General features: G+C 39.0%; 1 protein-coding gene across 1 annotated transcript; it reads right to left on the reverse strand.

Moving 5' to 3' along the window:
• Window positions 1–850: 850 nt before the first annotated feature.
• CES2 (carboxylesterase 2) lies at window positions 851–26,399 on the reverse strand. Its single transcript, XM_074202905.1, has 13 exons — window positions 25,989–26,399; window positions 22,726–22,930; window positions 21,226–21,364; window positions 17,159–17,292; window positions 16,277–16,430; window positions 15,123–15,227; window positions 14,016–14,114; window positions 11,542–11,682; window positions 8,420–8,494; window positions 7,191–7,338; window positions 4,267–4,389; window positions 2,282–2,360; window positions 851–1,215 (listed from the first exon to the last, which is right to left on the reverse strand). Exons 1-13 carry the CDS (start codon window positions 26,056–26,058, stop codon window positions 1,026–1,028), a joined length of 1,662 nt encoding a protein of 553 aa, XP_074059006.1. The 5' UTR covers window positions 26,059–26,399; the 3' UTR covers window positions 851–1,025.
• Window positions 26,400–27,775: the final 1,376 nt, after the last annotated feature.

The following is a 27,775-nucleotide window of genomic DNA, read 5'->3' on the forward strand; positions in this document are numbered from 1 at the left end:
GTTAGAGTCAACTTGTACCAGAATTGGTTATTAAAATTTCAGCTTAAATATTTATATCCCAGAATTGACATTCACCACAAATTAGGATTTGGGTCATTGTTTTGTTGATTTCTAGATGTGATGGAGAAAATTGAATAATATAAATTAAAAGTATATCTTGGGTTTTTGAGGGGAGAGCTGATTTTAAACATTGGCCAGCACACCTCTGTCTATATCCTTTTAATAAAATGTATTGTTATTGTTAAATATTTTGTTAGCATAACCAATAAGAGTAGAGGAAGCATTTCCTTTGATTTTGTATGTTTTTATGTATAAAAGAAACTCTGGGTTGCTCCTTTGCAAATAAACACTCATTTGATTTGCTTGATTATTTCAAAATTTTATTTTCAGGATCTTCAAGGAGTCTGCACAAAAATGTTGTCTGAAAAGATGCTTGTGAATTCATAAAGTTGGACAAAAGCATCTGATATTTTTCACCAATCCCCAGGAGCAGTTCAGAACCTTATAGATTTTGAATCAATGGACCAGCAACTACTTAGTGTCTGCCTCATCTTGTATGGGTCCTTTCCCTTCCCACAGTCTCAGAGTTCAATCTTGTTCAGTGATTTCTAATATCCCTTCCAGCTCTAAAGCAATCATTCAATCAATCAGCAAGCATTAATTGTTTACCTTTCAAGTGTCCTGAGATACAGTGAGAGAAAATGAAACTGTCTCTACTATAATTCTTTGAAATGGAGGAAATCTTTCCTCCAGAGACAGGGTGAATTTCCACTATCTTAGAATTGGAAGGTCCCTTTCAAATGAGATGATATTTGTAAAAAGTGTTTCCTTAGCAGAGTGCCTGGAACACTTCCTTCTGAATATCATTTAAAATCTTTTCCAATAGCAATAATGAGTGAGAATCAAAATATTTCACTCAAAACTGAAATATATTTTAGTTGAGATTGAGGAAGTACTCAAAGGAAATGAGATATTGGTGTTATTGGTCTGTGACAATTGTAAGAAGGGATAATTATGCTTAGGGATCACAACTCCACCCGGAGCTCTTCTTCTGAGATCTGTGATTCCTTCATCTTCTGAGGCACAGTCTTAGTCCAGAACTCCAACTTATCCTTCTTCAGGTTCTTTCCCACAGACAACTGCAGATTGAGCTGAAGGTATTCTTCCTTCTGGTCATAGACAGGCCAGTGCAAAAGGTCTGCACCATTTGGATCCCTGGGGGAGGAAACCAAACATTTAGAAAGGAAAGGTGTTATGACAATGGCAAGTCTAGCAAGTCACCATCATCTCAGTTTGCCAAGGAAGGAACTCCAGGGTAGCAATCAGTTGGCAATCCACAGAGAGAATTGTTTACTTATCTTTAAGCAGTATTTCATGTTGTGCCTTTCTAATGTATCTGAGGTGGGAGACCCAAAGAATGAAAGAATTCACATAGAGAATAAGTAGCCCAGCCAGGATTTGAACTCATATTATTGAACTCCATTTCATTGGGGCAGTTAGGGGCCTGGAGTCAGGAAGACCTGAGTTCAAATCCAGTCTCAGACCTTTACTAGATTATGACCCTAGGCTAGTCATTTCACTCTGTTTGCCTCTGTTTCTTCATCTATACAATGAGTTAGAGAAGAAAATGGCAAACCACAAACCACTCCTGTATCTTTGCTAAGACAACCCCAAATGGGATTACAAAGTGCTGAACATGACTAAAATCATTCAACAACAGGTGGGGCTATGGATAGAGTCCAGAACTTAGAGGCAGAAGACCTGAGTTCAAATCTAGCCTCAGTGATTCTGGGCAAGTGACTTCACTCTGCCTCAGTTTCCTCATCTGTCAAATGGTCTGAGAAGGAATTGACAAACCAATTCAGCATCTCTGCCAAGAAAATGGTAAAAGGAGGTCACAAAGAATGGAACAAAACAGCACTAGACTCCAAATCCCAAGATTCTTGCCATAACACCTGATCTAATATTTCCCAAAGGGGAAGAGAAGTCATGAGACTCAAGGGTGATGGTGTGAACTAAGATAATTGCTGATCTTTCTTAAATAACTTTCAAAATGCCCATGTCTAGGGTAAGTCTGCCAGAGCAACACCTCCCCCTACTCCCCAATGAACTTGAGGAAGTATGCTTGTTCACCAGACCTTCCACTAGTTTAAGTTAACTTTTTTTCACCTGAATAAATTTCAACCAGGGAACTTCATGTAATTAGAAAACCTTTATGTTACTAGGAACAAGCAATACACTAAAGGGAAACCATCTGGAGACCAAGGGGAAGCTTTCTCACCCATTACGGGCAAAGGTAGCCCAGTAGCTCATGATCCTGTGACTCAGGATTTTTTCCTCTTCTGTTGCCTCGCCTTGAACTAGGAATAGCAAAAGAAACATGTTGCATAAGGTCAAAATGCAAACCTAAAAGCCTCCTTTCCTCCAGTCCCCAGCCCCAACCACAGGTTCTTTAGGTTTCCCTGGTCAATCCTGCTTTGGCCAGTGAATTTAACTTCCTTCAATAGTTTCTTTTGTATTGCTCCTCTCCCAGAATACCTTCCAGGGCTTCTGTTGGCTTACTCTGACTCCATAACATAGTCTCTTCCCCCTGCCCAAACAACAGTGGTACATTTGGACTGAAAATCAGGAAGACACATCTGCCTTCCTTTCTTTGTTTAAACAACTTGCATAACACTGTGCTCCAAGGTTGTTGGGAGGGTGAAGGAAAAAAATAGATAATATTTATAATTTATAATTTATAATAGAGCACTTTACAAAACCTGTAAAAGTGATAAATGCTAGCCATCATTATTATATTATATTTATATTATTATATGCTATAATATAACAAATTATTGCATATAATAGTTATATATTGTAACATAATTATAGAATTGAATATTTTATTATATATAATTATAATAAGGGAATGATTATTATAAACATTATTTCTGATCATCATCATTGTTATTTTAAGCTACAAACTCTGGTAACAGATCGTCCCAGACAATGCCTGTCATTCAAGATCCCTGCCTGGGGCAGCAGCAGCTGGGTCATAAGATAATGAATTCATTGGTCATGACAAGTTATGAAACAGATAAATGTATAAAATAGATTTCCAGTTCTGGCAGGACAGTAGAAAGGAGGTAAATATAGGGAAAGAAGACTTCCCAATACACATATTTGGGACCATCTACAAACAGTAACTTCAAAGATTGCTAAATGTTTTGTCCAACAATCAGTAATTGGATACACTGGTAGAGAAAATGAATCAAGAATAATTGGAGAAAAGGGAGAAACAAAAAAGGAAAGGAAGAAGGAAGAAAAGGAAGGAAGGAATAGAAGGGAAGGAGAGAAGAAGGCTTCTAGCACATTGGACACATCTGCTGTGGAGGCTTTTTGGGAACATAAGGGCAAGAATCTTATAGGATGAGATGATGAGAGGATGAGATAGATTAGGGTCTACACCAGAGATGATGATGAGGATGTTGGTGAAGTCACAGATCCATGGAAATGTGTTTTTGTGTGTTCATGTTTCATCTTCCATTCTGGGTAGAAAACTCCAGAAAGCCAGAGACTGCATCTTATTTATTTTTGTGTCTTCCCTTGAGTTGAACAGAGGAAGGACTCTACATATTGGATGTGCTTAATCATGTAAACTGCGTGAAGTGAACACTTGATTCAATTTATCTGAACAAGCAGATTGAGTTAAGGGACTTTAAAGGCTGTCATCTTAATCTCCAATCACAAGTTAACCAAGTGGAAATTGGGCCCCTATTCAGTACTTACTAAGGGAACCTGGGAGGTCAGAAAGAATATTGGATTTGGGGTTCAACCTGCTAACTATTGTGATATTAAATAAATCTCTTCCATTCTTTGAACTTTTGTTTTCTCTTAAGTAAAACAGTATAACAATCCCTAACCAAGAGTCAATTTTCTCAGACTCAGTTTCTTCATCTGAAAAATGGGAATCATAGCAACACCTACTTCACCCAGCTATTGTGAATCTATCAAGGAAGACTCACATATACAAAGCCCTTGGTAATCTTTTAATCAGTGTATAAACAGAAGCTATGTTTAATTGTTATTATCATTAGTAAATGAGTTAGTGTATGGGAAGGTGCTTTGTGGAAAACATTAAGGCTTTATTTTTTATTTTGATGTCAGAGTAAGATAGATATTGGTGATGATAGACCAAAGCCCCAGGGATTCTGCTGATTCTGCCCCTTCTGCCCCCTACCCTGAGCCATGGCTTCCCAGTCCCATCCAGCCTCCATTACTTACGAGGTGTTCCAAAGACAAAATGCAGTTCATCACCATGGTCTGCTTTCACAAAATCTGGCTTGCTGTCCTTAAATATGCTTGGTCGGTGTTGAAATTCATAAAAGTAGACTGGAGAGCTGGGACCTAGACATGCATGAAAAATGCCCATGGTTATCAACACATTCAAAACAAGGTAGACCTTAATTTCTTCCTTTGGAGTGGGGGTCAATGACACCTGGCAACCCCCTAACAGTTGGCTGTTATTTTCTACAATAGGCAAGGTCCTAAAGGGCAGACTCTTAACAAATACTGTCCAGCAACCGTGTGAGACCTGTTATGGATAATACCATCCACATCTGGGGTGGCGGGTGTAAAAAAAACCCCATGGAACCTGAATGTGTTCACTATGTTCACTTTTTTAAAACTTCTCTTATGTTTTTCCTTCCTATCTCATGGTTTTCTTTCCTTTCCCTTAATCCTTATTCCTCTTACAAAAAAAAAAGATTAATATGTAAATATGTTAAACACAAATGTACATGTAAACTTTTACCAAACTGTTCACCACCAAGGGAAGGGAGGAAGAAAAATGTTTAACTCATAAATTTGCAAATGGTTAAATGTTGAAAGTATAAACATTAAAAACTAAATTAAAAACAACAACAACAAAACCCATAGAGTTACTATGAGGCAGGAAAAATGCTGGGGTTGGTGTAAGGGACTGTTGTGTGTGTGTGTGTGGGAGTACTGTAAATTTTCATCACCTGGTGTCCTCGAGCACTGGAGCACTGTTCCACTGGTTGATTGGAGAGTGCCATAGGAGTGGGAGTGGAACAGGGATTGGGGAGGATATTTAGGTACTTGTATTTGGATTAATAAATGGAGATCTTGGAAAACTAGGAAAACTTTAGGGAGAACTTTTTTAGTTTTTTTTTTTAGGTTTGTTTTTTTTTTTTTTGCAAGGTAAATGGGGTTAAGTGGCTTGCCCAAGGCCACACAGCTAGGTAATTATTAAGTGTCTGAGACCAGATTTGCACCCAGGTACTCCTGACTCCAGGGCCGGTGCTCTATCCACTGTGCCACCTAGCCGCCCCTTTTAGGGAGAACTTTAAGGAGAACTTGTCTCCCTTGTCTCCCACCCTTTCAGTGTTCACCTGGGTAAGGATCAGCTAGCTAATACTTTCTGAGCAGCTAGTCTAACAGGGACATAACAGGTTGGAACCCTGACTCTGCCACTGACCACCTATGGAACTTTAGGGGAATCTTTCTTTCAACTACCAGGTGAACATAATAATCTTTGGTCTATCTACCCCATGAGAAGGGAAGGGATAGGGACTAAGTATTTGTTGTTTATTTGCATCCACTCTTTGTGACTCCATTTAGGGAGTCTTAGCAGAGAAACTAAAGTGGTTTGCCATTTCTTTCTCCAGTTCATTTTACAAATGAAGAAACTGAGGTAAAAAGAATTAAGTGACTTGCCAAGGGTCACACAGTAAGTGTCTGAGGCTGGATTTGAACTCAGGAAGACTAGTCTTTCTGACTCCAGGCCCAACATTCTATCCACTATGGTGCCACCTAGCTGCTCTGTGAATAAGCATTTATACAGCAACTACTTTGTGCCAGACACTGCTAAATGCTTTACGAATATTATCTTATTGGAGCTTCACAACAACCCTGTAACAATGGTGCTGCCATTATTCCCATCTTATAATTGAAGAAGCTGAGGAAAACAAATCAAATGACTTATTCAAAATCACACAGCTAGACAGTGTCTGAGTCTGGATTTGAACTCAGGTTTTCCTGTCTCTGAGTCAGATTCTCTATCCACTGATTTGAGGTTGTTGTGAAAATCAAGGGGGATAATGAACGAAATATAGTCCAGCAAGGCTTCCTGAATTTTTTTGAGCACTTTGATAACTGAATTTCAATATGATTGGTTTTCTATCCTATGTATTTGTGCCATCCCTGTTGGTAGAAGTCACAATGTGGACCCCTTAAGCCAGGAATAATGTGGACTTCCTAGCAAAAGTTTCTATCAGTGAAAGTCATAATGAATAGTAAGGAAAAAGTCCCTATCAGTGAAAGCTATGAATAATGTAAATCAAGATTAATATAACTCAAAAGAAAACACATTGACTAAGGCCTGACCAAAGTGACCAATATAAGACTTGAAAGCTAGGACTCTAGTCAGAATAGTACTGACATGGCATCCAAATGACTGGAACCTGAGCCCAGTGATAAGCAGAATAAACACCAAAATATCACCCAGTCTTCACTAACATACTCTATAACTCCTCCTCCCTTTGTCTGATTTCTGTAATTACCACAAGGGTTTTGGGGGGTCTTTGCAGGAATTCCAATATACTGTCTAGTCATTGCCCTGGATATTCACATTGCCCTAAGCGAATATCCCATCTTGATTATTAAACTATATAATCTATAAACTATAAAAACTGTTTAATAAATCCGGAGCTCCCCAGCCTCTTTCTTTAGTATTATATTGGATTCCGGGTTTATGGACCCTTGAATTATTCCACTGTAGGAAGATTTTTGGGGCAAGACAGTATTTTATTTTATACATTTAAAAACATGATTCTGGAAGGAAGGAATCTATAACTTTTCCTATACTGCCAAAGGGGTCCATGATGTATGCCCACAAAAAAAAAGTCAAAAACATTTGCTTAGAGAAATGTGGATTATTATTTTTAACTATTAATTATTACTATTATTTGTTGTTACTGTTGTAGAGATAAGTGACTTAGCTCACCGCGACAAAGGTTAGGTGGGGGTAGGAGGGAAAAAGAAGAAGAGGGATGAGGGGATTTATCCAGTCTGGAGGAATGATAGCAAAGCCAGAAGCAGGAGCTTCCTTGTGACATACATACACTGCCCCAGAGATGAGACATTCTTACATTGATTCTGAAATGGGCAAAGCCATCCACACTCACCATGTTGATATTTGGCCACTTTGAGGGCAGGGATAACAAAGATCCAATCCCCCATCATTTCCTGGAATTGAGCTCGATATTCTTCAGGTTTCTCAATATCTCTTAAATACTCTTCCAGCATCAAATGCCCAATCTTAGGAGGAATACCCTGTAGGAGATCCAGGAAGACAGAGTAACGGAAAAATGAACTTACCTGGCAGTGACTTGTTTGGGAATTGATTGTAAGGAATAAGCGAGGTATTAGGTGATGCAATGGAGAAAGCACTAGCCCTAGAACCAAGAGGACCTCTGACATGTGTTAGTTATGTGACCCTGGATAAGTTACTTAATCTTGTTTTCATCAGTTCTTCATCTGTAAAATGAGCTGGAGAAAGAAATGGCAAACTACTCCAGTATCTTTGCCAAGAAAACACTCAAAAAGGGTAACAAAGAGTCAGATATGGCTCATCAATTAAACCACAAGGAATAAGCTCATACAAGTTTGCCAGCTATTTATGGGTTCTGGGTCTCATTAGATCCTTTTACCACCTCCCCATCATGGTTACTTGTTGGGGATAGTATGGAAGGGACATAGGGCTCAAGGAAAGAACTAAATGGGGGTCTCCAAGATCCCTTCCAACTCTGTGACTATGAAAGAAAAAAAGTCAGAAGGTGAAAGGATCTTCACTGGCTCTCTCCTAGATTGTTTCAATAGCCTTTTAGTTGGCCCCTGTGCCTCACATCTCTCCCCACTACAATTTTTCCTCCAGTCATCTACCAAAATGATTTTCCAAGCACAGATCTGACTATTTCACTCTCCTTCCTCAATTAAATAAATTCTAAATAAATTGATTTCCCATTACTCCTAGTATATAAACTCTTCTGTTTGGTATTTAGTGCTTGGTTCCATCCATTCTTATTATATGTTATTACTCTGCTCACACTCCATGATCTATGTGAGGTTATATCAACCTCACAGTTTACATGTCATCTCCCACCTCCATGCCTTTGCATTGGCAAGACTCAGCTCAAACAATACTTCTCCAGAACATCATTCTTGGTTTCTCCCCCCTCCACCAAGATTTGCTTTGTGTATATTTTCCATCTATCTCTTTATGGTGGGGTTATCCCCCTCATATAATGTAAGTTTCTTGAGGGCAGGGACTATTTCATTTTGTTCCTGTTGTCTAGTCCAGCGTTTGCTACATAGTAGTAGCTTATTTTTAAAAGCTTGAATAACGTTATCTTACCATCAATGGACTCAGCAGTATTGATTGGATACTTTCTTTGTCCATGTTTTCCTTAAATCCAGGTGTGCCCATTTCCTGTATAGAGAAAAATGGTGCACTATAAACGATCTTGAGAACTTTATAAAATTTGTGTACTTTTTAAACAAATCTAATCCAAGGAAGTCACTTTCTCCTTTAAGGAGTAACTAGTATCATAGATTTCTTTAATGATTACTAAATAATATTCCATAAACACTGATGAATTCTCAAGATATTTTGCAAAATTGCCAGCAAAATGGTGGGTGATGCCCAATTTATAATAAACAGTACAGTAGCCTTAGACAATGACTAATGCGTAATATAATACATTATGCTGGAAATGATGCTGTTGAATCCTATTTTTATTATAGACTGACTTAAACATATGATTTAGGAGGCAGTCAACAAATGGTTATCAATATCATTTCATATATAAAATTAATATAGATGCAATGGTCTTTAGATATGATGAACAGAAGTCCATAGGAAAAAGACTTGGTCTCATATCAGGAGGCCCAGACAATAATCTCTGCTGCTTGACTTGAATTAAATCATTTCCTTTCTGGAACCCTCAATTCTCTATTTTACAAAATGGGATTAAACATTTTAGTGGTCTCCACCTGTCAGTGGGTACTATGAAAGTAGTTTTTGGTAAACTATAAAGTGCTATATTTTTGGGGGGGGATTTTGCAAAGCAAATGAGGTTAAGTGGCTTGCCCAAGGCCACACAGCTAGGTAATTATTAAGTGTCTGAGCCCGGATTTGAACCCAGGTACTCCTGACTCCAGGGCTGATGCTTTATCCACTGCCTGCCACCTAGCTGCCCCTTATAAAGTGCTATATTAACATCAATTGTATTCTTCTTAAATGAAGAATAAAGAGAATTGGGGAAACAAGGTGATGCAGGAGATTAAGCATGGGACCTGAGTTCAAATTTGACCCAGTGTGACAGTGGACAAGTCACTTAATCCCAATTGTCTCCAAAATTTTTTAAAAATTTAAATAAAAAAATCAAAATAAAGAAGCTTATAGAGGATATGTGACCCATAGGGGAACTAGAACTGGCTTGGGTTTCTTTTCCTATATTTCTATGTAGATTTGTCAATGAAGTGAGTGGTCTACAGAGAAAATAGCAAAGGCTGAATCGATTCTTACTTTTCCAAGGAAGCCTGTGCAGGATAACTTTTCTGACTTTAGAAAAGGCAAATTTACAGATAACACAAAGTCAGTCAGGATGGACAGCTAACAACGTGGAGTGAGGATCCCAAAAAAAGGACCTGACAAGCTAGAATATTGAATCATAACCACCAGGATAAAATTTAATGGGAACAAAGTCTTACAGTTAGAATTTTTAAAAATTGTTACAATCTCAAGGCGAGGGAGACATTGTTAAATAGCAATTTTTTTTTTTTAAAAAGAGCTAGGGTTTTGGTAAACTACAAGCCCATAAGGAGTCAACAGGGTAATATGGCAACATGTCTTGTGTTAAGAGGAGAATAGCTCGGGCTGCCAAGCCATGCATTGGATAGAGCACCAGCCCTAGAGTCAGGAGGACCTGAGTTCAAATCAGATCTTAGACACTTAATAATTAGCCACTGTGTGATCTTGGGCAGTCACTTAACCCCATTGCTTTGAAAGATAAACAAACAAACAAACAAACAAGCAAAAAAGAGAAGTACAGATTCCAAGAATAAGGACATAATAGTCCCTTTGTACTCTGCCCTGGGGAGATGACAGTTATCCCTTCTATATTGTGACTTTCTCATCACAGTTTTGATACCTTATGGGTAGGCATAAGAAATTAAATGAGAAGCTAGGAAAACATTGTGCACAGTAACAGTAACATTGTATGGTGATCAATGAAAATAGACTTAGTTCTTCTAATCAATACAATGATTAAAGACAATTTCAAAAGACTTGGGATGGAAAACACCATCCACATTCAGAGAAAGAACTATAGAATCTGAATGAAGACCAAAGCATACTATTTTCATTTTTTTAAGTTTGTTTTTTGTTTTTTCTTTCTCATGGTTTTTTCCCTTTTGTTCCAATTCTTCTTTCACAACCTAAGTAATGTTGCTACAATATGGAAATATGTTTCACATGATTGTACCTATATAAGATTACTTGCTTTTGGGGGGAGAAGGGGAGAGAAGAAAAGGAGGGAGAAAATTTGGAGCTCAAGATTTTACAAAAATGAACGTTCAGAACTAACTTTACATGTAATTGGAAAATAAAATACTATTAACTTTAAAAAATTAATGTAAAATAAAATCTTCTAAATGCTAAAAAAATTAAATGGAAATTTAAGGGGAGTGTTGCAGGATCCACAGATAATAAACAAAGGCCAGTAGAAGTCACAGGAAAAGTTTAGAAACTCATGCAGAAATGCATATATAGATGTAGATGTAGATATATGGTGTTGTAAAAAAATGAACATATTTTATATTTTAATACTAAAATAATTAAGACCTTCTCTGGTAGAAGGTGAGGAGGCCAAAAAGTTTTACATGGATTTTCCAGATCAGAACTGCACTGCATCCCTAATCTAATATGGAAGGAATTATCTGTATCTGGAATCTTCTTTTCAGTTCTGGGTATCACATTTGAGGCAGAAAATAGAGAAGATGAATGTTCTTGCCATACAGGGCTTGAAGGAATTTGCTTAACCAATCAAAGAAAAATCTTAAGGAAAGTAGAGAAGTGATAATTGTCTTTAACTCTCTGTGGATAGTCATATAATGTAGAAGCATATAATGTGTGCTATTGTTCTAGGGGTAGAACTAGATACAGCAAATAGAAGTTGAAAAAGAAGTAAATTTTGACTTGATGTAATGGTACCCCATAGAATAGTAAGATCTGTCTGAAAATAGCAGGAGCATCCTCAGGATGTAGTAGGTTCTTCCCTCCTTGAAGGTCCTCAAGCACTGGCTACAGGTTCATTTATCTAGTAATATCTAGAAGAGATTCTCCTTCAACTCTGGGAGAGACTCCATGGTTACCAAGGTCCTGTCCTACTCTGAAAAAAGTCTATGACTCTTTAGAGAAAAATCAAAAAAGATCAGAAAGAAAGTGGCACAGAATAGAAAATCCTAGAATCTTACAGAAGGAATAAGCCAACCATATTCATGGTTGTTGATACCAATGATGGAAGGGACCGGGTGGAACTCTCTTGCAGCCAGAAGCTCTTCAGGATTTTTGGGGAGGAACTGTCCATCAACTACCCCAGGGATTATCTTGAAATGCTATAGAAAGAAGAAGGAAAAAATAATTTAAAAAGGCAATGCTATCTCTACAATCTTCCTTCCATGTATCACTTTCTCATCATTCTCATCATTACTTTCCTATTTCAGACACATTTGATCACTTACCTGGAAACTTTTTTATTTTTTAGAGGCAAAATGACTTGGTCAGGATCATATAAGCTAGTGTCTCAAGACAGATTTGAACTTAGGTCTTCCTGACTCCAGGACTGTCCCCTTACTTATCTGAACTCCTGCAACAGTCTCCAAACTGCACCCTCACACACACACATACACATACCCCTTCTTCATCTCATGATATTCCACTGCATTAAAAAAATTCCATGGTTCCCCAACACCCAAAGGGAAACCTCCAACATTTCAGGGTGTATTCTCTTTTGCCCCATCCTAATTTTTGATCACTCTACCTTTCCAACATTATCTGATACTACCCGGACTCTGACCTACATTATGTTTCACTGAAAATGGATTCCCAGCTCTCCACTGGAGCTCAACCATATTTTCTTACTTTTTTGCCTTGGCTCACTTTGGTTCACATGGCTAGCTGCTGAAATTCTTTATTTCCTTCAAGAATCAGTTTAACTGTCCCATCTTCCATAAAGTTTTCTCTGATATAGCAACCAGAAGGACCCTTTCCTTCCTCCATTGAATGTGCTTGTGTTTCCCCCCTATACTCAGTTTTTGTTATCTGTTTATGGCATAAACTCTTTTCCCTTAAGAAGGAGAGCTCCATGAACCCATCTCTTATCTAAACATTTTGTCTCCCCAAACCAGACATGGAAGTTCCTTCAATGCTTCTGGAATAACCAAAAGAAGAGCACTGGCCTCAAAGTCAATAGATCTGGATTCTACTTTAGGCAAATTTTTTATCTCTGGATTTCAATTTCCTTCCCTACAAAATGAGTGCAATGGACAAAATTATCGTCTTCTTAAAGGGGGGTTAAAGGATGGGGAAGAATTCAGCAAAGGGAGGCCATGAGAGGCATCAGGGATGGAGAGAAAAGACCAGATTAAGAACTGGGAGACACTTGGCCTTGAATCCCAGGTCTAATGTGTATTTCTTGTGTGATATCGGATAGGTGGGAAAATCATCATCTCTATTCTCCTCAGAGGTTTGTTGTTGTTGTCCTTCAATTGTGTCCAAGTCTTCACTATCCCATGGACCATACTGTCCATGGGAGTTTCTTGGCAAAAAATCTGTAATTTTTAGCCATTTCCTTCTTTGGCAGAGTAAAGCAAACAGAAGTTAAATGAGATTTGGCCAAGGTCACACAGCTAGTAGATATCTGAGTATGGATGAGGTCTCATCCATAAATGGGAATCTATAAAATGGGAATACCACATGGATTGGTATGAGAAAGGCACTTCATAAACCAGTATGATAATAAGAAGGAAGGATTTTATAGATATAAGAATGAGTAAAGAAAGGCACAGAGGTAGGAGAATATATAGAATATTTAGAACCCTGAGGACAGATGAGTTTGGCTGACAGAGGGCATACAGGAAAGTAATATGAGGCATAGAGTCACAAAAATTGTTCAATAAGCTGCATTCTAGGCTTGAATTTCACTGAGAGTCAGAAATCTTTTTTCCCATCTCCTTAGTATCTGCTGTGGTCAGCATTAAACTAGACCTTATAGTTGCTTTGGCAAAGGATATTCAGAAGTTGTAGATTTGGAGCTGGAAAATACTTTAGAAGAGCACTTGGGGAAGAAGAAGAAGAAAAGAAGGAGGAGGAGGAGGAGGAGGAAGAAGGGGTGGCTAGGTGGCACAGTGGATAGAGCACCAGCCCTGGAGTCAGGAGTACCTGGGTTCAAATCTGGTCTCAGACACTTAATAATTACCTAGCTGTGTGGCCTTGGGCAAGTCACTTTAACCCCGTTTGCCTTGCAAAAAAAAAAAAAAGAAGAGGAGGAAGAGGAAGAAGAGGAGGAAGAGGAAGAAGAGGAAGAGGAGAAGGAAGAGGAAGAAGAGGAGGAAGAGGAAGAGGAGGAGGAAGAGGAATGTTAGAAGGATTCTTAGTTCATAATATTGCCAGAGTGGAAGGGATGGGACCTTAGCAAATAAAAATGTTTGGAGCATATAATGCTGGACATAGAAGAGATCCTAGAAAACAGAAGGTCAGTATTAGAAAGACCCTGATCATCTAGTCTAAGATCCTCATGTGAGACTGAGAGTGTGACATTCCCAAGATCTTCATCTCAATCCCTACCAAAGGAGGAAGAAATGGCATCAAGGTTGGGTCTCCAACAGGACCCTAAGTTGTTTTGGCAGCTCTTGTTGGTACTAAAACTCTTATTTCTCAGCTTACATACCTTGTTAATGGCCAGGATCTCCCCTTCAGATTTGCTCTTAAGGCATTGAACTATGGAGGCAGAGCTGTGTCTCTCACAAGCAGACAGATTGGCAAGAACCTGCAAAGAGATACCCACAAAGAGTTGTTATTCTCCAAGAGGAACTCCTATATATAATATAACGGATCAGAACAGAACAGGATATATGATATAATATGGTATGATATGATATGATATAACATAATGTATATAATATATATCATAATATAATATCCCTATATATCATAATAGAGGAATCTTATCATACTCATCAATAATCTAGCAAAGAATCTATAGGTGATGATACAGTAATGGTGAAAAAGAGACCAAGCTGGAACCTATCCAGCTGCCTAAGGGGATGAGTCTCCCAATCATGAATGTAAGTATACAGGGTGCCAGTGTCAGCTGATGTGCATGACAAGGACAGGTTATAATCCCTGCTCCCAAAGAGTTTACAATCCCTGCTCTCAAAGAGAAAAGACCTAAATGTCTATAAAGGAAACACAATGGAGTCTGATATAATAAAAGACCTCTGAAATTGGCTCAGAAATCTCAGTTCTGGTTCTCAATCACCAAATCATTGTGTGAACTTGGACAAGTCACAGAATGACAGAACTATAGAGGTAGGAGGGCCTTCACAGATCATTTTGTCTAATCTGCACTTGGGAACCCTTGAGGAACTCTTCCTGGGGTGTCAGAAAATAGAATCTGAAGCTAGAAGGGACTTTAAAAACCATCTAATCTAGCCCATTTTTACAGTGGAAGAAACAGGCAGCAAAACTGGAATTGACAACTAAAATCATATGCTTAGTAAGAAGAAGAGAGAGGAATTAAATCCAGAACATCTAATTCTGCTACACAATCATTTCTTCCCTCTCTGTGCCTCAGTTTCCTTCTCTCTAAAATGAGGGGATTGGACTAGATGATCTCTATGGAAACTTTCAGCTTGAACACTCAATAGCATTCCAATGTACTTTCTTATACCCAGGGGAGTTGGGAGGTCAATGGGATGGGTCATGGAGTTGGAAGGTCAATAAGCTTAAGGAAGGATAAAAAATGATTATAAAGGTCAAAAGACAAGGAACTTACATTTGTAGTTATTTCTGGGCTGGAAGAAATCAAGCCAGGGAGGATGGCCACACCGCTCTCCATGATTGCTCTGTGGAACAAGCCTTTGGACATGGGGGACAGGATCTGAGGAAGTAAACCACATCAGAGAAGAAAAGGAAGCAGTCATGGGGAGACCTAGACACTCTGGTTTAGCAGAGACAGAATAGACTGAGTCTTAAAGCCAGGCCTCTTCTTCACCCTGCCATACCCCTGAGCTAACCATATAGGACAGTCACAGTTGTCTCTCTATGGGACCCTGGTTTTTGAACCCTTTGGCATAGCCAGATCTATAAGATAGTTGGACAGAAAAGAGGGCAAAGTAGCCTTGGCCAAGGTTCAGAACTCTCTGAGTGGTTCAATATCAAGGTATGGCAAGATGCCTTATGCTATGCCTTATCTATAATCTAGCAATAGTCTTATGCCCTGCCTCCTCACATTGATTATTGTTTGTTTGTTTATTGATTAGGAGAAAGCTCAGGATGTTGTTTGGATCAAATGACTTTAAATTCAACAGTTCACCCCTACTGCCACTCATATTGAGGTCTTCCTCCTGTGCCTTATCACAGCCTGAGGCTTTGCCAGTGGTGTGCAAAGTCCTTGGGGAGGAGAGAGGGTTACCAAACCAAAAGATCTTTGCCCCTAAGCACCCTGATGAACTTGACATGTGAAGCCCAGCCATACTAAACTCTCAGATGCTCATCGGCAAAGCCTGGAGAGAACAAATGTACTGCCCCAGCTAATCACAAAGACTACCTGGGAAAGTGCAGACAGCTTCTGAATAGGGTTAGAAGTGCCCTCAGTGATGAAATCTGGGATCCATTGGACCTTAAATTATTTCATCATTACCCCATATATTTGTTTTGCTCTTATTTGAAGTTGTTCATAAATCTTCTCCAGTAAAATAAAAAGGACCTAAATAATCAGTTGGGGCTAAGGCAGGGGAGTAGAGTAGAATCTCCAGATGAAAGGCATGGGCAGGTGCCAACCTTAGGGAAAGAAGTCATCACCCGCAATGGTTCAGAGAGGGGAGAGGATAAGATAAGAATAAGAGGAAGAAAACTTCAGGTCCATGAGATTAGGCCTTGGGTTTGGCTACAAGAGGCTCCCTTTAGGCTCATTTCTTTACCACCTACATGTGAGGAAACACTTATTCCCCCTGCGGACTCGCCAAAGATAGTCACAAGGCCAGGATCTCCTCCAAAGTGGGCAATGTTCTTCTGGACCCACTTCAGGGCAGCCACTTGATCCAGGAAACCCCAGTTGCCAGATGCATATGCATCTCCAGTGCTGAAAAGTCAGATATTGGGCAAAATTTGAGAATTCTGAACAAGAATATTGGGTTCACAGGATTATGAGATTTAAAGACATCTCATCCAGTGCTAGATGATACAGTGGATAGACTACTGGACCTAGATCTAGCAAAATCAGTCTTCATCTGCTAGCTATACCTTAGGCTACTCACTTAGATCTCTGCCTCAATAAACTCATCTGTAAAATGGGAATAAAAATGGCTGTATCTCTCAGAGTTGGTGCAAGGATAAAACAGGACAATATTTATATATTGCTTTGCAAACCTTAAAGGACTTTATAAATTCTATTTGTTATTGTTTTCCAGATGTAAATTGGTAAGACAACTCTTGGATTCTCCCACCTGAAGGACTCCTAGTGCATACCGATTTCCAGAGACTTGCTATGGACAATGCCATTCATATTCAGAAAGAAAAATCTATGGAGTCTGAATGTAAAGCAGATTATGTTCACTTTTTAAAACTTCCTTTATGCTTTTCCTTTCTTTCACATTTTTTTCTTTCCCCTTAGTTCTAATTCCTCTTTCACAACATGACTAAAATGTAAAGATGATAAACATGAATGTACACATGGAACTCATAAATTTACAAATGGATGAATCTTGAAAAACTAACCTTGAATGAAATTGGAAAAATACTACTCAGTGATCTGGGAGCTCATCAGGGGAAAATTGCTTATACTCACATTTTACTGAGGTCAAATCTTACCTGAAGAAGCCAAGGACACCCAGCCTGTACTGGATGGCGACCACTACCACATTCTGAGAGGCTGACAATATTGAACCATCATACATGGAAGCAGAGCCTGTCATGAAACCACCACCATGGATCCATACCATCACCTACAGGAATTAGATAAGGTTTTTCTTACAGAAGTAAATCCCACCAAACTTGACTCTGTAGCTCCCTTGCTCAACAGGAAAATACTGTGTCTTGTGACTTGTGATAGAGTTGCTCTAATATGAGTAAATTCATTTTTCAAGGCACTATATATCAAGAATGGACAGGATATGCTCAAAGTTACTCTCAGTTAAGAGTTCATTTGACTTGACTCAGAGGTGGCTCAGATCCTCCTTGGAATCTTACTGGCAGAATCAGCTACTTGAGATCTTCTTCTGTCAAAGATACACACAGAGCAAAAGAGTCTCTTCTAAAGGATCCCTGTTCCCCCTGGAATAGGGAAAGAAGGTATGACTCCCTTCTGAGGGACACAGAACCAACAGATAATAGAGACCATAGAGTGGACTCTCCATATCACATCATCTTGTGGGTGTTTCAAGTGTATCCCAGAGAATCTTTCTATGTAGTAGTAACTTCTCCCTCAAAGCCAGGATAAGTTGCTAGACTAGTTTACTAAACAGTAGGCTATGCTTTCTATTGTTTTTTTAAAAGATATTTTTATTTTATGGAATAATATTATTTTAATTTATGGAATAGAACAAGCATTTCTATAACAATATAATAAAAAGATGATTGTACATAAAACTATAAATCTACTGTGTATAACCAGCTATTTCTTTTAGATAAGCAACAAAGTTATCAAAGTAAATTTCTCTTTTTTTGCTGTTCTTAGAGGTTACTCACATAGTAAGAAGTCTCAACAGATTAAAACCCATTTCAGTGATTCTGTCTTCTCTAATCCAATTTCTACCCATAAACCTGTATTTAATCCCTACCATTGTATTTCCATTGTAGAGGTGGGTGGGGCAGGAAGGGATGTCATTTAGTCTTATACTATTAGGAAACCAGAATCAGTAAGAGGGAAAAAAATCAGATTGTATCCTTAAAAGCAAAATTTTGCTGTTGAGTTGTGTCCAACTCTTTGTGACCCAATTAGGGCTTTCTTGGCAAAGATACTGGAGTGGTTTGCCATTTCCTTCTGTAGTGGATTAAGGAAGAGGTGATTTGCCTACATGGATACAGCTAGTGAGCACCTGAGGCCAAATATGAACTCATTGCTCTATCCAATGAACCAACTAGCTCAGTGGATAGGCCATGGTTCTACATCTAAAATTATGAGAGAATGATCTATTGTCACTGTTTAGATGACAAGATGGCATTTTGAATGTTTGATTTCTTTTGTCAGTGACATACCTAATATTGCAGAAAACTGAAGGGCTTTTACTTTTACATGGGAGGACTCTTTCCCCTCCATGCAATGTAACAAGTGGTTGGTTGGAATTTTGTGGGGGTGTATGTTTGGGCATCAGGAATTAGATTGCTGCTATGTGAGCAAATGAAATGGATCAAATCCTGGGCACTAAGAAAGCCAGAATATGGTCTGGTGATGACAAGGGCACATTTTGCAGAGAATAACTGAGCACACAGAAACAACTGGAAGCCCTTCATACAAGCAGGCCTGCCTTTGATCTCCTTCCCTTGTGTGATCATCTTGGTGTGTATGACTATGTATTTGGGAATTCTGTTTCAGGGAGGATCATTGGATCATAAATTTTAAAGCTGAAAGAGATTCAACAGACTGCCTAGTGCAGCACCACCATTTGACAGATGAGGAAATAGAGGTCCAGAGAACTTGACTATCCAGTGGTAGATCAGTGCTTTGACCTCAGGAATTCTCACTCTAAATCTTATGCTTTCTTCACTATACTATATGTGTGAGTGTGTGAGTGTGTGAGTGTGTGTGTGTGTGTGTGTGTGTGTGTGTGTGTGTGTGTGTGTGTGTAGTATGGTTTGGTTACTGCTATATTATTTCTACTCCCACCCTCCATAAAAAACAATAATCCCTTTGGGTACAATCAATGAAGAAAACTATAAGATCAAATTCTTTCTATTATAGTTGGTCTGAATCCAATCTTGCCTGAGGCAAGCTCAGTTTCTCTTGTACAAAAGTTCTCTGCCCCATGAAACCAAGCAACCTCACATCTAGTCCTGCTCCCTCCTTCCTTCTAGGTACCATTTAGTCTCCTGGAAGTAATGGAAACTCATTCCTTATTTCCCTCTTCAGGACCATTTTCTCCAGTTTCCTTTTTTCTGCCTAGGGCTATGTGAATATTTATAACATCATTCGTGGGCTATATTTGGTAAAACATTTAGTTAATTCACACCTAAAAAACTTCTAGATTTGGTGAATTTTGAGCTCCTTCTGCAGTTGTCATGGCAGCATCAGATCAAATAGCTTGTGGGACTGGAGGTTCCTTGCTACCACACCCTAAAGTATTGCCAACTCTTAAAACTTTTTACAAAAACAATTCTGATAATCCTATATTTGGGAACTTTCCTCTGATGTTTTGAAAAAGATTAGGTCCCTGTCTTCATGGTATTTTCAGTCAAACAGACGGCAAGGAGAGGATTTGGATCCAAAAGCAATAATATAGATTGATATTGTTTGTATTGAGGCAACTAGGCAGCATTGTGAATAGAACGTTGGGCTTCTGAATTCATATTCAATCTCAGATTCTTACTAGCTGTGCCCTGGGCAAGTCACTTAGCCCTGGTCTCAGTTCCTCATCTGTAAAATGAGCTGGAAAAAGAAATGGTAAACCACTTCAGGGAAAAACCCTAAATGGTCTCAAGAAGAATCGTACACAACTGTTTAGTCTGTATTACATGCCATAAGGTATATATGATTAGTGCCAAAATAAGGTTAAGGTAGTTAGAGGAGAGAGAAAACACATTTCTCTTTGCCTTCTTAGCACTAAGGAGAAGGGCTCCAGGTTTGTAGAAATGGTTACTGAGTTCAATGTTGATTTGTTAAGGTTCAGAGAAGACTTCTTTGGGAGAAGACATTTAAGCAGATTTGTTCATTATCATTTATTTTAGAAAAGAAGCCAGGTGTAGATGATAGAGAGCTAACCTTAGAGTGAGAAGGACTGAATTCAAATTTTGCCATGGACACAAATGAGGTATGTGACCACAAAGAAGTTACTTAGTATCTCAATACATAAGAAGATTGCTACAGGGGCAGCTAGGTGGCGCAGTGGATAAAGCACCGGCCCTGGAGTCAGGAGGACCTGGGTTCAAATCCGATCTCAGACACTTAATAATTACCTAGCTGTGTGGCCTTGGGCAAGCCACTTAACCCCATTTGCCTTGCAAAAACCTTAAAAAAAAAAGACTGCTACAGAAGAGGGACCTATCTTCATCAACAGTTCCACACAGTGAAGCTCCTTACAGCAATGAAATGATAAATCTTGACAGGATCAAGAAGTGTTTTTAAAGGTCATAATGCTTTGTTCTTTAGCAATAATAAACTTTAGCAGAAATTCAAATCATTCCAAATCATGGAATTAACTCTCTGAAGTTATTTCAGTCATTTTCAGTCATGTCCAATTCTTGATAACCTCATTTGTTTTTGGTGGGGAGGGGGACAAAGATGGCGGAGTGGTTTGCCACTTCTCTCTCCAGTTGATTTTGTAGATGAGGAAACTGAGGCAAACAGGGTTAAGTGACTAGCGCAGGATCACTGTGTTAGAAAATGTCTGTGACTAGATTTGAATTCAGGGAAAATGAGTCTTCCTGACTCCAGCTCTTCTATCCACAGTGCTACCTGGATATCTTGAAGTTAAAAGGAGGCAGATTTCAGTCTCAAAGAAACTAGCATTCGCTAATAATGTGAACTGCTGCCCAAGAATAGTGTGGATCATCTTGGGAAGTAGTGAGCTCCCTGGCCCAGAGTTCTTTGGGGAAGGCAAGATGACTTCTCAGAAACGTTTAGAGAGTATGGCTTATACGATGCTGGTGGGATGGGGTGACCTCTAATGTCCCACCTAGTTCTAATGCCCCAGAATTCCCCCAGTCACAAAAATATGGCTTACTGGCAATCTGGTTCCCTCTTTTGCATGGTCAGGAACATAGATATTGAGGTACAAGCAGTCTTCAGAAGCGACAGTAATAGGAATGTTTAATTTCAGGACCTTTGACAAATTTGCTAGGATAGTGACATCCTGCAAACACCTGTAAAACACAAGAGAACACCAATCTGAGTGGAATCACATGGCAATAATAATAATTGATATTTAGATAATGCTTTGAGGTTTGAAAATAATTTTACAACATGATCTCATTTAACCCTATGACAATCTTGAGAGGTAAGTGCATTATTATGCCCATTTTACAGAAGAAAAAAACTGAGGCAGGCAGAGGTTCAGTAACTTGCTAAAATTTTACAACTGCTACAGTCTTTTCCCTTGTTCATTGTATATTGAAATGTTTTGATTTACTGTTGATTGTTAAAGTAGTTTTTAAATTAAAAACAAATGGAGGGCTGGCTAAGTGGTACAGTGGATAAAGCACTGGCCTTGGAGTCAGGAGTACCTGAGTTCAAATCCGGCCTCAGACACTTAATAATTACCTAGCTGTGTGGCCTTGGGCAAGTCACTTAACCCCATTGCCTTACCTAAAAATAAAAAAAAAATTGGAAATCAAATAGATATTATTAACAGGTGACCAGTTGAACAAATTAGTATGTGAATTTCATGAATGTGATTGAATTGTAAGAAAGGATAAATGTGAGGAATTCAGAAAAACTGATGCAGAACAAAGGAAGTAGAAGTAGAACAATACAGGCAATGACTAGAAGCATTTTACCAAGAGCAACACTGTTGGCCACTGTTGTGTCTGCTGGATTTTCTTTGTTACCAGAGGAACACTATGTTGGAGGGGTAGGAGGTAGGCTGGAGTGTGGATTTGAGAGTAAGAGTTGTGTCCAAAGCAAGATATCAAAATGTTTAAACAACAAAATGGAGTCAGATTCAATCACCTCTAAGATTCCCTCCTGCTTTCTGACCCTATTAGTATATAATTCTTGCTTTGATATTGTGAACTCAGGTGAGTCATTTAATTTCTGTTGTTCAGTTGTGTCTGATTCTTTGTGACCCCATATGGGGTTTTCTCAGGAGAAACATAAGAGTGACTTGCCTTTTCATTCTATAGCTTATTTTACAGCTGAGGAAACTGAGGCAAATAGGGCTAAATGACTTGCCCAGGGTCATCCAGCTAATACGTGTCTGAGGCTCAGATCTTTTTTGACTCCAAGCCCAGTATTCTATCCACGACTCATCTTGCTGCCTCTAATCTCTGTTCCCTTTTGTTTTTCTACATATAGTAATATGTGTGCTACTTTACAGTATTCTTCTAAAGACTGTTAGCGTTTAAAGTTTAAGTAAATGGGAACTATTATCATTAAGTAATTGTTTGAGGCCTCACAGCCCAGGGGGAGAGAGGGAACATTTATTTCTTCAACAAATATTTATCAAATGTCTCCTGTGTGTAGAGTACACTCAAATGGTAAGAAAAAGATAGAGGAAAGTGCTTACATGGGTGGGTGAGAAGTTGCATCTCTCACATTGCTCCATGAATCCACTGGTTGTGGAGGAGAAAACCTCAGGGCCCCCACAGGAGGTTTGGCAAAAGGAATTCCCAGGAACAAATTGACACCTTTGTCAATTCCCTTAATACTGATTTGTGTTCCTTGGATCTGTCCAGACTCAGTGGTCCTGATGAGGTCATCAGCATTATATCCTGTAAACAAAGGGGAAAGAGATCCTCAGGGACAGAGGGCTGAACTGATGTTCAAATGCCCCATCTACTCCAACACCACTAGAATCTTTTCATTATATAGGAATAAAAACCTCTTCCTATTTTGCCATGATTCTTTTCATTTCCCTTAAAAATCTCCTTGGGGGCAGCTAGGTGACATAGTGAATAAAGCACCAGCCTTGGAGTCAGGAGTACCTGGGTTCAAATCCGGTCTCAGACACTTAATAATGACCTAGCTGTGTGGCCTTGGGCAAGCCACCTAACCCCATTTGCCTTGCAAAAAAACCTAAAAAAAATAGGCAAATACATCTCAGTTTCCTTATCTATTTTTTTCTTTTTCTTTTTTTTTTTTCAGGTTTTTTTGCAAGGCAAATGGGGTTAGGTGGCTTGCCCAAGGCCACACAGCTAGGTCATTATTAAGTGTCTGAGACCGGATTTGAACTCAGGTACTCCTGACTCCAAGGCCGGTGCTTTATCCACTACACCACCTAGCCACCCCAGTTTCTTTATCTATAAAATGAATTGAAAAAGGAAATAGTAAACTACACTATCTTTGCCAAAAAAAGACAAAACCTAAATGGGATCACCAAGAGTTAGACATGACTGAAAAATGACTTTAACATCAGCACAACAAATGTTAATAGAGTAGAAGGTCATAAGACTGGATACACAGAGTACTGAATTTGGGTTCAGAGGATAGAAGCTCAAATCACAGCTCTCCCAGTTACTGCCTGTGTGAACTTGTTACAATTCTTCTCCCTTATCTAAACCCGTTTTCTCTCTTTGATTAAGGGGGAAAGGACTTGAATTCAAAAGTCCTTAAGCCTCCTTTCAGCTCTTGATCCTGGAATCCAAGAGCTACAGATTGCCCAACTATTGAGGCACATGGCCCCAGATAAGAAGTATTAGGGTCAGAAGTTCTTAAAGATTAGTCCTTCTCTTTCATTTTTTCCCTTTCATCAAAGGAGATCAAAGTATAGCCCAATATAAAATGGGAGTGATTTTAATATATTTTGGGTGTGTCAAGTTTCTCTTCTACATTAATAGTGGTCTGGGAGGATGAACCTTAAGAAATAACCCAAGATTCCAGCTTCTTGGATAATAACTCACTATTTGACAAAATCTGCTGGGAAAACTGAAAAACAGAATGACAGAATCTAGGAAAAGACCGACATCTCATACTATATACTAAGTAGGATCAAAATGGGAGCATGCTTTAGACGTAAAGGGTATGATACCATAAGCAAATTAGGAGAGCAAAAATAGTTTACCTGTCAGATCTATGGAAAAGGGAAGAGTTTATAACCAAACAAGAGACAGAGAACATTATAAAATGCAAAATGGATAATTTTGATCATATGAAATTAAGATAGTTTGGCAAAAACAAAACCAATACAAATAAGATTAGAAGGAAAGTAAAGGGTCGGCTAGGTGGCACAGCCGATAGAGCACTGGCCCTGGAGTCAGGAGTCCCTGGGTTCAAATCCTGTCTGAGACACTTCATAATTACCTAGCTGTGTGGCCTTGGGAAAGCCACTTAACCCCATTTGCCTAGCAAAATCCTAAAAAAAAAATAAAAATTAAAAAAAGGAAAGTAGAAAGATGGAAACAATTTTTAGTGTTTCTGATAAAGGTCTCATTTCTCAAATATATAAAGAACTGAGTAAAATTTAAAGGAATACAAGTCAATCCCCAATTAATGAATAGTAAAAGGATGTTTTCAATGAATAAATTAAAACTACCTCTAGAATATAGAAAATGTTCCAAATCCCTATTGATCAGAGAAATGCAAATTTAATTAACTCTTCACAGATTGGCTAATAAGACAGAAAAAGAAAATGATAAATGTTGGATAGGATGTGGAAAAAACTGAGGCACTAATGCATTGTTGATGGAGTGGTGAACTGATTCAAACATTCTGGAGAGCAATTTGGAGCTTTGCCCAAAGGTCAATCAGATTATCCATACAATTTGATTCTAATACCACTACTAAGGTCTATATCCCAAAGAGGTAATAAAAAGGGAAAGGGGCCTACATATACAAAACTATTTATAGCATCTTTTTTTGTGATGGCAAAGAAATGGAAATTAAGAGAACTCCCATGAACTGAGGAATGACTGAACAAGTTATAGTATATGAATGAAATGGAATATTATTGTGCTATAAGAAAGGATGAACAGGTAGATTCAGAAAGAAGACTCACATGAACTAATACTAAGTGAAATGAGCAGAACCAGGAGAACACTGTACATAGTAAGAATAGTATTGTGTGGTTATCAACTATGATTGTCAGCAAAACAATGATCTAAGACAATTCCAAAAGACTCATGATGGAAAATGCTATCTACATCCAGAGAAAGAATTATGGAGTTTAAATGTAGAAAGAAACATTCTATTTTCACTTTTTTGTGTGTGAATTTTTCCTTTTGTTCTGTTTTTTTTCTTTCACAGCAAGACTAAAGTAGAAATTGCATATGTATAATGTATATCAGATAGTTCACCATCTTGGGGGGGGATGAAAAGGAGAGAAGGATGAAAAATTTGAAACTCCAACACTTATAAAAAATGAATGTTGAATAGTATCATTACATGTAATTGGAGAAAATAAAATACTATTTACTAAAAATGAAGAAAACAAGAAAATAAAGAAATAAGCTGTATCACATTTTCTCACAAAAATCCTGTTTCCAGGTCTCTAAAAAGATCTCTCCCCTCCCCCAACCCTCACCCACATCAGTGTCCTTGAAAATGACTCAGCTTTCCCTTTCTACCCCACCAGCATAGCCAAGGCATTCATTTCTCAGTAGCAAACCTAGTTTGGCCCCCTGAAATAAAACTCGCCATAAACCTTCACTCCCAGCCCACCTCCTCAAACAGTCAGTGAGAGGAACTAGAGAAAAAAACAGTGCACAAACCCCAATAGTCCCAAGGGGAAAATCAAAGGATTCCTCCCCTATCCCCCCAGAAATTACCCCACAGACACACACACACACACACACACACACACACACTCTAGGTCAGCCTGGCAGGACTACTCACCTGGGACTTGAATCAGGAGGCCCAGGACCCCCAAAGTCAGGACCTTGGGCAGCAGGGATTTCTGCCACATCTTTCCCTCTACACAGCTCCCGAGTCTGTCTTAAATCTCAAAAGAACTGGATCAAAGGGCAGGGGAACTGGGACTAAGGGTTACTGAATGAACTTCCTGGTTAGAACTTGTCTTAGGGTTAGTTGAGATGAATCCCTTAAAGCCAAAGATTTTCAGAAAATCCTTGCATCCAACATGGATAAGCTTATAATTGTCTAATAACCATCTCTGTGGAAAACAAAAACAAACAAATATATCCATGACAAACTCTTAAATGTAATCTGTTTTAGTAACTTTTTTTCTAACATTTTCTAAAGTCTAGACAGTCAACAGAACAATAAATCAAGCCAGAATTGTAGCACTTCATTTTAAAAAGCGTAAATTAGACAATGGGTTTATAAGAATCAGTTTGAGCTGCCCACAACTCTTGTGTCAAGAATCAAAATTCTGTTTACACAATCTAATCATCGTCCCTCCCAGTTTCAGGAGATTTCTGTGACCTTTCCCTCCTTGAAGCTTTTTCATTTATTTTTCAGTCATGTCTGACTCTCCCTAACCCATCCCATTTGGGGTTTTCTTGGCAAAGGTACTGGAGTACTTTGCCGTTTCCTTTTCCAGCTCAATTGACAGATGAGGATACTGAGGCAAACAGGGTCAAGTGACTTGCCCAGGTTTATACAACCAGCAAATGTCAGATTTCAACTCAGTAAGAGGGATCTACCTGACTCTAGTCCCAGTGCATTGTACCCTATGGTACTACCTAACAGTCCCCTTGAATCTCTAAAAAAGTCCTCTATTCTTGCACTGACAGAAGTCTGAATTCCCTCAGAATGTCCCTCCCCCATTACTGTATAGGCTGCTCTAAGCACCTTACCCCCATATTATGCCTCTGCTCAACTGAGATGTTGCTACTATTGCAGCTGCTGCTGATAAAAATAATTATGATGATGTTGGCTGTGAGGGGCAAAAGTGCTAACTTTCAGAAACATAGTGCTAAATTAGTCTAAGCCATAGGCCTCAGTTTCTATTTCTCAAATCAGGTGAGCGTGAGATCCCAGATCTTCGGCTAGAAAAATTATGTCACCCTAACTACATAAGGTGCACAAAGACAGACCCTCCTGGGAAAGCTTAGGTACACTCCCCTTCTCTTCAGACCATCCAGTTTGACCAGTTGTTGTAAGGGTCAGCAGAAAAGAGGAAGGGGAATGGGTTGTGGTTTTTGTGGGTTTTTTAACCCTGCTTCAGCTTCTGTACTTTGGCTTTTCCTGCTCTCTTTCATAGAGAGTTAGGAACTGTCTCACTTCTTGCAAGAAACGAAATAAATTTTAACTCTTTGCTGCTACTTTGAGAGGACTCCAAGTAGTCATTTTGGGTTAGGGTTTCAATACCCCGCACAGTTTTGGGGGGCAGTCATCCGGGACAGTGGTCTTTGGGAGAGATGACCCCTGACTCAGCTCAAGGGCAGGTGCCTGCTGAGAGTTTCACTCCAACAGTCCTTGATGCTGGTGTGGAGTCTCCCCCTCCCTGAGACATTGGAGGCTAGTAGAGACTGGGACCATTCGTTGAGTCATGGACTCGGAGGTGCCACGACGGACCTCATGCTAAGTTATGGGGAAAAAGAACAATCTGAAGTTAAAGCCGCAGCAGGAGATTAGGAAATGCCGAAGGACAGTCCATTAGGCAGCTGGTTGCAAGATTGGGACCAATTACCAAAATATCAAAGTAAGGATAAGAAAAA

This window comes from Macrotis lagotis, chromosome 1 (genome assembly GCF_037893015.1).
Source record: "Macrotis lagotis isolate mMagLag1 chromosome 1, bilby.v1.9.chrom.fasta, whole genome shotgun sequence".
Classification (NCBI taxonomy): Eukaryota; Metazoa; Chordata; class Mammalia; order Peramelemorphia; family Peramelidae; genus Macrotis; species Macrotis lagotis.

Bases quoted from the DNA above. Each gene is read 5' to 3' on its own strand.
- CES2 (XM_074202905.1), bottom strand. From the start codon at position 26,058: ATGTGGCAGAAATCCCTGCTGCCCAAGGTCCTGACTTTGGGGGTCCTG. The intron at 11,683-14,015 runs GTATGTAAGCTG...TTCTTTCTATAG, and splicing joins AGATCCTGGCCATTAACAAG to CATTTCAAGATAATCCCTGG. The intron at 4,390-7,190 runs GTGAGTGTGGAT...ATGCATGTCTAG, and splicing joins AGTGGCCAAATATCAACATG to GTCCCAGCTCTCCAGTCTAC.